At 40.4% G+C, this 10,252-nt stretch overlaps 1 protein-coding gene across 2 annotated transcripts in view; it reads left to right on the top strand.

Annotated features, from left to right (window-relative positions):
* Positions 1–897: 897 nt before the first annotated feature.
* Positions 898–10,252, top strand: part of LOC138976413 (uncharacterized) — a 66,232-nt gene continuing 56,877 nt past the window's right edge. For both annotated transcript variants that reach the window (XM_070349262.1, XM_070349261.1), the window contains exons 1-2: positions 898–1,015; positions 5,669–5,769. In XM_070349262.1, coding sequence (XP_070205363.1) covers positions 5,694–5,769 — 76 coding nt within the window. In that variant the 5' untranslated portion in view covers positions 898–1,015; positions 5,669–5,693. The remainder of the gene's footprint in view (positions 1,016–5,668; positions 5,770–10,252) is intronic.

Genomic DNA, 10,252 nt, shown 5'->3' with positions numbered 1-10,252 from the left:
CACCTATATTTCCTTCAAAGAAAACTCTCCCTACTATTCCCTGCAGTTTTCCAATTCTTTTCTTGTTGTCTTATTTCTACCTGACTGGATCCATCACCTTTATTTCACTTACCAAAAGTCTTCTTTTCCACATCCTTATTTCTCTGCACCCCGCATGTCGTATGAGGCGACTAACGGATTCTGTTTCTCCTTTTACCCTTGTTAAGTGGTTCTTGTATAGAATATAGTCAATGTTTGTAAAGATTTTAGTCAAGCAGTATGCAAGAAATGTTTAGTCCTTTGTACTGGAAACTTGCATTCTCCCAGTAAGGTCATATATTGTACTACGTTGCAAACCCCTGGAGCAATTTTTTGATTAGTGCTTTTGTGAACAAGAAACACTTAACAAGTGGCTCTATCCCATCTCCCCCCCCCCTTTCCCCTATCCCATCTCCCCCCTTTCCCTCGTCGCGATATAACCTTCGTGGTTGAAAACGACGTTAAACACCAAATAAGGAAAAGAAATTGTTTTAGTTGTTGCAACAGCTGAGCTCAACCAATGGCCTGACAGGAGAGTGAATGTGGTGGTGGGAGAGGGGGAGGAGTGCTTTAGTTGTAGCAACTGCTGAGCTCCACAAATGGCCTGACAGGAGAGTGAATTAATGTGGTGGTGGGGGAGGGGGAGGATGTTTTAGTTGTAGCAACAGCTGAGCTCAACCAATGGCCTGACAGGAGAGTGAATTAATGTGGTGGTGGGGGAGGGGGAGGAGTGTTTTAGTTGTAGCAACAGCTGAGCTCAACCAATGGCCTGACAGGAGAGTGAATGTGGTGGTGGGAGAGGGGGAGGAGTGTTTTAGTTTTGGTTGTAGCAACAGCTCAGCTCAACCAATGGCCTGACAGGAGACGCTACACGCTGAGCTGGCAATGCACGTGATTCGCTGATGGTTAAACACTGTGCAGGGAGATGTAGCTGTATAAATATCTCGGCCCACAGCGACCACATCACCTCTCTTCTTGGAGCCCAGCCTTCTAGTTGGTAAGTGTTGCCACGGTTATTATTTTATTTCTCTATTTCAGGCCAAAACATGTTGACGTTAGTTGTTTTGTTTTTTAAAGAGACGGAGAGTAGGTGTGTCTTAGCCATAGCTAAACCGACTGCGGAGAGGCTCTCAGCTATGAGCACCTGTTCTACCCCTGTGTTTTCAACAAAATAAACTTCAAGACCGTACATGAATACCAACACACCCACAAGCTCACACCAACACAATTTCTGCACTACCACACAGACCTAGGCTGGAACCACAGCTCTCTGCTCTTCAAGTTAAATGTATTTACAAGTCAAACTTAGCTAGATGGTTCTAATCAGTGTAAAAACATCCTTTTAAGCTTATAATCTCAGTCGCAAACTGCAGACAGACAGTGCTGCTTCGCCCAGGCGACACAGCAGTCGTTTGTTTACATTGAAACCTCGGGATATGTGTCGGCGGCGGAGACTGGCCCGCTCGCCGCCACAGACCTCGTCCACTTTTTACCCGCTGCTCCGGAGATCGCCTCGGCCACACTCGGCATACTCCGTTTTTGAATGGTCGGGGTGTGTGTTCGCGGCTGCGATTGGCCGCATTAGGGAGATTCTAGATAGCAAGCCAGTGCCGGTGTAACACGAAATTTTTACTCCACGAAACATTTACTCCGGAGTAAATATTTCGTACGAAATTCTTACTCCGAGTACACTTTTCGTACGAGAAAAGAACTCCCCAAGGCACGAAAAAATTACTCCCTGCACGACATTTTTACTCCCCATTTTTTATATTTAGTCAAGTTTTGACTAAATATGTTAACATCGAGGGGGAATCGAAACGAGGGTCGTGGTGTATGTGCGTGCGTGTGTGCGTGCGTGTGTGTGTGTGTGTGTGTGTGTGTGTGTGTGTGTGTGTGTGTAGAGCGATTCAGACTAAACTACTGGACCGATCTTTATGAAATTTGACATGAGAGTTCCTGGGTATGAAATCCCCGAACGTTTTTTTCATTTTTTTGATAAATGTCTTTGATGACGTCATATCCGGCTTTTCGTGAAAGTTGAGGCGGCACTGTCACGCCCTCATTTTTCAACCAAATTGGTTCAAATTTTGGTCAAGTAATCTTCGACGAAGCCCGGGGTTTGGTATTGCATTTCAGCTTGGTGGCTTAAAAATTAATTGATGACTTTGGTCATTAAAAATCGGAAAATTGTAAAAAAAAAATAAAAATTTATAAAACGATCCAAATTTACGTTTATCTTATTCTCCATCATTTGCTGATTCCAAAAACATATAAATATGTTATATTCGGATTAAAAACAAGCTCTGAAAATTAAATATATAAAAATTATTATCAAAATTAAATTGTCCAAATCAATTTAAAAACACTTTCATCTTATTCCTTTTCGGTTCCTGATTCCAAAAACATATAGATATGATATGTTTGGATTAAAAACACGCTCAGAAAGTTAAAACAAAGAGAGGTACAGAAAAGCGTGCTATCCTTCTTAGCGCAACTACTACCCCGCTCTTCTTGTCAATTTCACTGCCTTTGCCATGAGCGGTGGCCTGACGATGCTACGAGTAAAATGGCATTGCGTTCAGTTTCATTCTGTGAGTTCGACAGCTACTTGACTAAATATTGTATTTTCGCCTTACGCGACTTGTTGTACTTCCAGTAAAAATCTCGTACGCAAAAATGGGATGCGGGCGAAGGGATAATGCCAATAAGTGATCTCGCGCACACGAATGTCGCGCTACCCTCCTTCCACCCCTTCCACCACCAAGACTAACAGGGGACAAGGGAGTAAAAATTTCGTACACCTGGCATGGGAAGTTAAATTGCTTGTGTTTGGGTGAAGTAATTTATTCGTTATTTATTCGTCAGGGGAGTAACATTTTTGTACGAAATGTTTACTCGGAACTCACCTGTCTTGGGGAGTAATTTTCTCGTGAAATGGGGGAGTGCTTTTTTCGTAAAGGGAGTAACTTTTTCGTTCGAAATGTTTACTCCGGAGTAAAATTCTCGTGGGAGTAATTTTCTCGTGTTACACCGGCGTGAGGGTATCGCCCATGCCACGGCCTAGCGCGCGCGACATATTATATACATTTAGGGCAAATAAAACAACATGATACGTTCCGATTTGTTTTTGGGTATCAAATTACCTCGCCGGTCAAAGCATATCTCTTATATCTGGTGTATTAACATACATGTGTGTGTGTGTGTGTGTGTGTGTGTGTGTGTGTGTGTGTGTGTGTGTGTGTGTGTGTGTGTGTGTGTGCGAATGAAAAATGTGTTGTGTTGTCTATAATAATGTGCTTTGTAGACAGGCCAGCAGTTGGGCACCTTGTAAATAATTTGAAGAGAAATCAAGGTTTTCTCGATATTGGGGTGCTGTTTCTCATCACGCACACCTGCTTTTAACCGGTATTAATCAAATGTGGCTCTGATTGTATCACTTTTAACCGGTATTAATCAAATGTGGCTCTGATTTTATAACTTTTAAAAACCATTTGGATGAAATAAACACTCGATTTTATCGTCCCATCCCTCCAGATTACGTATGTGGACCCCACTTATACTAAGGTGATACAAAGTACTCACATTTATCCAATCTTAACAGATCTCTTTAAAATATCTTATCACCCCCACTCCCGTCATCCTCCCGTTTTTAACCAGATCCCCCGAATTCCTTTTTTTTAATTTTTTTTTTAACTATCGTATAAACCAAGTCATGTCCAATATAGGCAATTCAGACCTGACGGACAGTAAGCCCCTTAACTTTTCTTCACGTTAGTTTTGGAAGTTTAATTCAGGATTTGTTTTTCGATATTCCTGTGCGTGTTTTTTTCATTGAATACCTACAAGTGTTGGAATTAACTAAACACAGTGGGGAAAACATAAATAATAAAAACAAAAGTGAGTAGTCAGATAGTTAACAAACTCTAAGAATTTCTTCTTGGAGCAAAATGATGCAATAATAAAATAATCTAAAACCAATCAAAAACGTGTGAGAAAAACAGTTTTTGATGAAAGGTACGCTGAATCATTTATTTCGAGCGCAGTGGCGTGGTGGTAAGAAGTCGGCTTCCTAATCGGGAGGTCGTGAGTTCGAATCCCGGTCGCTGCCGCCTGGTGGGTTAAGAGTGGAGATTTTTCCGATCTCTCAGGTCAACTTATGTGCAGACCTGCTAGTGACTGAACCCCCTTCGTGAGTAAACGCAAGCACAAGACCAAGTGCGCACGGACAAGATTATGTAATCCATGTCAGAGTTCGGTGGGTTATAGAAACACGAAAATACCCAGCATGCCTCCCCTAAAATCGGCGTATGCTGCCTGAATGGCACGGTAAAAACGGTCATACACGTAAATATCCACTCGTGCTAAAACATGAGTGAACGTGGGAGTCTAAGCCCATCAACAAAGAAGAAAAAGATGTATTTCAACATCGCTGAACGTGCAATTAACCGAAGATTAAAAAGGACGTTTTAACAAAATTACTCAACAGCATGTTTTTATCACATGCGTGATGTTAAACGTAATTTATTATTGCTTTAAACATAGTTCACCCAGACATGTTACTGTGGACTGCACGTGAATGTTAGTAACTTGTGCAAGGGAACGGCGTCACGGTTTGCACGTGCATTTTGCGATGTCTTGACCATCCGTCACCGAAGCAGATAGGTCCACATTGTGGGGGGATAATTAACAACGATGGGGGAACCGAGAAAAAATAAATTCAACTAGTATAATATGCGTGACGTCGCATGCGGTTGAATCGGACATTAATTTAGGCGGAAGAAGCCACTCCAATTTCTGACGGTATAAGCTTGGAATTAGTCTTAAATGTATTGTGAATGTTTTTAAGCGAATACAAAGAATACAAGTAGCTCTCTTATTCAGTGTCATTTGGTGTCATGATGAACTATTTTCGGGGATGCAAAGAAGTGCAAAAGTTTAGCCGTTTGGGGCAGATAATGTATGCGACACACGTCAAAACGGCGTGAATTTTGGGTATGCAAATTAATAAATGACATCTTGCTTTTGGTACTAACTATCCAGAGAATCTAACGCTTTGTTGTCATTGAAAGCCCACACAATTTGTGTCTGCTCATAACAGCAATGTTTTATATTCATAACAAATACAATAGGCAGCTCCTTTGGCACACGTAAGGGCTTTCTGAAATGAAAGTTTTTATTTTAGCAAAAAGTTAGTACATTTCCGTTAAAAAATGCAACAGTTTCCTCACTTCGTCTCAACTTTTATTTCCTTGCACTGATACATGTGATATCACCTTCTCCTTAAAAACACGAGTTGAAGTGTTCTGCCAAGTCTGATTTTTACGACCTTGCGTTTTTGTCAATTTGTGTTACATAATCTAACCCACCATCCTTTTCAAAGGTGTGTCCATTCGAACTCTTTCTCTCAAAAATAAACGTATACACTATTTATTTCTTTAAAAAAAACACATGTGGGTCACAGTGGGTGTGTGCGTGTGTGTGTCTGTGTGTGTGTGTGTGTGTGTGTGTGTGTGTGTGTGTGTGTGTGTGTGTGTGTGTGTGTGTGGGTGGGTGTATGTGTGTGTGTGTGTGTGTGTGTGGGTGGGTGTGTGTGTGTGTGTAATGGAGACGACTGTGCCAATTAAAGCATTGCGCTTCTACTTAATTTCAGATCGGACTTGCAGCAAACTTTGAAGATGCCGTTGTCATCAGCCTTGTTCCTACCTCTGGTGCTGTTCGTCGGTGTTGTCACCTTTGAATTCTCACCGGCAGGTATGATTAACATGGGTTCTTTTTACAGCTAACACCCAAGTTTACAGGGTGACCCCCCAATAACATGAAAGCCACGATAATACTAATAACTTCTATATCTGTTGAATATACTGCTTCAGATTCGGTTAACAATAATGTGAGTTTATGTATGATCATTTCACATAGTGCTAAATGGTCTGACTTTTGAGCTTTATAGACGATCACCTCAAGAGTACGAGGTTTGACATGGAGCGTTAGCAACACTCGCCTGATTTAAACCCTCCAGATTGCTACCGTTAGGATCACCTGAAGGACCTAGTGTACTAAAATCAACATCAAACAATCTGTTGAATGAGTACAGCAACAACAGGCAGGATTGACATGTTACAGTATTACCTGGCAAACCAGTACTATCTGGATAGCAGTGAACAAGTAAGGACTTCTCCCTTAACGAAACTTATTTTGCCTTTGCGAGCAGTTTTAAAGCGTCCCGTACACAGGTCCAACATTGTAGCCGTCGCGAGATGCTCAAGCAATGATGCTATAAAAAATATATAAAAAAGTAAAAAAACAAAGTTATGAGCGAAGCCAGCTACTCTCACGGCAAAAACACACACAAGCACCGCCCCAGTACTGGCTGGGTACTTCAGTTTGGAATTCACTTCCATCATCCTTTAAGCACTTAAAGTCATTAAAAAGTTTTAAAAAATGTGTTAAAAACCACTTAATGTCTGAGTAGTTTAACGCCTTTTGATTTACCACACTTAGTATTACGTCAAAGATATGCTGTGCATTGTATATTCTGAACATATTTTTGTTGTACTATTGCTACATGTTCGATTGCTACCAGCTTGTATTTATAATTACCTGCATAGTATGCATTTGATTTTATGAATAACCACATATGTATGCTCTTCATGCCTCATCTTCATCATCATCATCATCATCATCATCATCATCACTATCATCATCATCATCGTCATCGTCATCACCATCATCATCGTCATCTTTATTACCACGTGCTGAAGTTTTCCGACCTCCTTCTGTTGGTTAACTTTTTAACTTTTTTAATTTTTAATGTTTTAATTATATAATTGTGTGTCTATGCGTCCCAAGGACAGATTGTAAGAAAAGGCGTAGCCTTAAATCTTATTCCTTGTTAAATGAAGTTCAATTCAATTCAATTCAATTCTCTCTCTCTCTCTCTCTCTTTCTCTCTCTTTCTCTCTCTCTCTCTCTCTCTCTCTCTCTCTCTCTCTCTCTCTCTCTCTCTCTCTCTCTCTCTCTCTTTTTTTTATGTGAGCGCGCGTGTCAACTGCAGACATCATGTTTATTTGAAGAAAATGCCGCAATTTCCTGCTGCTTCAAAGCTCAGATACTCATGACAAAAGCACTACAAGTCTCTCACTTTTAAACTGTCTGTTTAAAATCAGTTTTTTAACAGAAACAAAAAATCCACATTGATACAAGAATGGAAAATGGTGAAAAATCTGAGTCACGCGGAGCGGATAGGAAACCGGTGATAAATTATGTAAACTATGTAATACGACGGTAATGCAGTTTCCGTCGCGATATAACCTTGAACGGTTGAAAACGACGTTAAACACCAAAGAAAGAAAGAAAGAAAGAAAGAATGTAATGCAGTTTGATGTCAAGTACATCTAACACAAATTAAGTAAACATTTACTGCAAGAACATCTGATACCTGGCAAATGCTTGTCACTTGTGTCTGTAATACGACAATGGCCAGCAGAAGAAAAATCAACTTTTATCAACTAAGTTGATAAATGGCAAAAAACAAGAAAGGTACTTTGTTGGAACGTTAGTTATTGACAAAACAATACGTTGTATTCATTAGAATGACTAAGGTACGGCATTTTCATCAGTCTCGGGGACAGTAAGGAACAAGTCGCGTAAGGCGAAAATACAACATTTAGTCAAGTAACTGTCGAACTCACAGAATGAAACTGAACGCAATGCAACGCAGCAAGACCGTATACCCGTAGCATCGTCAGTCCACAGCTCACGGCATAGGCAGTGAAATTGACAAGAAGAGCGGGGTAGTAGTTGCGCTGGGAAGGATAGCACGCTTTTCTGTACCTCTCTTCGTTTTAACTTTCTGAAAGTGTTTTTAATCCAAACATATCATATCTATATGTTTTTGGAATCAGGAACCGACAAGGAATAAGATGAAAGTGTTTTTAAATTGATTTGGAAAATTTAATTTTGATAATAATTTGTATATATTTAATTTTCAGAGCTTGTTGTTAATCCAAATATAACATATTTATATGTTATTGGAATCAGCAAATGATGGAGAATAAGATGAACGTAAATTTGGATCGTTTTATAAAAAATGTTTTTTTTTACAATTTTCAGATTTTTAATGACCAAAGTCATTAATTAATTTTTAAGCCACCACGCTGAAATGCAATACCGAAGTCCGGGCTTCGTCGAACATTACTTGACCAAAATTTCAACCAATTTGGTTGAAAAATGAGGGCGTGACAGTGCCGCCTCAACTTTCACGAAAAGCCGGATATGACGTCATCAAAGACATTTATCAAAAAAATGAAAAAACGTCTGAGGATATCATACCCAGGAACTCTCATGTCAAATTTCATAAAGATCGGTCCAGTAGTTTGGTCTGAATCGCTCTACACGCACGCACACACACACACACATACACCACGACCCTCGTCTCGATTCCCCCCTCGATGTTAAAACATTTAGTCATAACTTGACAAAATGTAAAAACGGAACTAGATCACTACAATGCAACACATTCAATGAATGATAGTTTGCCACAATTGCATATAATTATGTGTATACCGGCTTACATTATTCTCGTCCTTTTTGTCTGCCGCAAGTCCTCTTTCGCCACAAAACGCTACAAGCAGGGCACAGATGAAAAATAGCGACACGTGCATTTTGCAGCCGAGCTTCATGACGCGCGCGTAAAAGGGGAATCCCCGGGAGTTCCCATTGCTTGAGAAAATTATATAAAAATGAAAATGTAACGAAACGCGAAAATGTGGCAGTTTGTCGGTAGGCTTGATATTTATCACTCGTATCATAGGAGTATTTGAAGTGTCTTCCACAAGCAGCGAAAGTGCAGACCAATTTGACCAGACAGTACTGGCCAACCAGACAGTACTGTTACAGACGTCCCCTATGGAGGATTGCCTTCGTGTCATTGGTAAAAAGAGTGCTCCACTTGCAAGTTGGAGTCGAAGACGAAGGGATTCATTTGTTTTCGGTCAGTTTGAGTTCAGCGACTTATCTTCATAGGTGGTGCGCATGAACTTCTAATAATTATACCGAATTTTATCTTGTCTCCAAAATGTGTTCCAAATTATCTCTGCGAAATTGTCAATGTCACAAACGTTTTCCTGTACAGGGATTGCCCTGAACCTGCCTGACATTGCTGTCTTCAGGTCACCATAAACAAATAACAAGTCGCGTAATGCGAAATTACTACATTTAGTCAAGCTGTGGAACTCACAGAATGAAACTGAACGCACTGCATTTTTTCACAATGACCGTAGTCCGCCGTTTGTGCAAAACGGTGTGAAACTGACGAGCCTGTTTAGCGCGGTAGTGGTTTCGCTGTGCTGCATAGCACGCTTTTTTGTGCCTCTCTTCGCTTTAACTTTCTGAGCGTGTTTTTAATCCAAACATATCATATCTATATGTTTTTGGAATCAAGAACCGACAAGGAATAAGATAAAATTGTTTTTAAATCGATTTCGGAAATTTAATTTTGATCATAATTTGTATATTTTTTTAATTTCAGAGATTGTTTTTAATCCGAATATAACATATTTATATGTTTTTGGAATCAGGAAATGATGTAAAATAAGATAATCGTAAATTTGGATCGTTTTATATAAACAAAATTTGTATTACAATTTTCAGATTTTTAATGACCAAAGTCGTTAATTCATTTTTAAGCCACCACGCTGAAATGCAATACCAAAGTCCGGCCTTCGTCGAAGATTGCTTTACAAAATGTTCAATCAATTTGATTGAAAAATGAGGGCGTGACAGTGCCGCCTCAACTTTTACAAAAAGCCGGATATGACGTCATCAAAGACATTTATCGAAAAAATGAAAAAAAGGCAGGGGATACCATACCCAGGAACTCTCATGTAAAATTTCATAAAGATCGGTCCAGTAGTTTACTCTGAATCGCTCTACACACACACACACAGACACACAGACACACACACACACACACACACACACACACACACACACACACATACACACAGACACACAGACCGGCACGGTGGCCTAGTGGTAAGGCGTCCGCCCCGTGATCGGGAGGTCGTGGGTTCGAACCCTGGCCGGGTCATACCTAAGACTTTAAAATTGGCAATCTAGTGGCTGCTCTGCCTGGCGTCTGGCATTATGGGGTAAGTGCTAGGACTGGTTGGTCCGGTGTCAGAATAATGTGACTGGGTGAGACATAAAGCCTGTGCTGCGACTTCTGTCTTGTGTG

The sequence above is a fragment of the Littorina saxatilis genome, linkage group LG9 (assembly GCF_037325665.1).
Source record: "Littorina saxatilis isolate snail1 linkage group LG9, US_GU_Lsax_2.0, whole genome shotgun sequence".
Taxonomy (NCBI): Eukaryota; Metazoa; Mollusca; class Gastropoda; order Littorinimorpha; family Littorinidae; genus Littorina; species Littorina saxatilis.
Note: the sequence above shows the minus strand (reverse complement) of the source record. Positions and strands in the feature narration are given on the sequence as shown.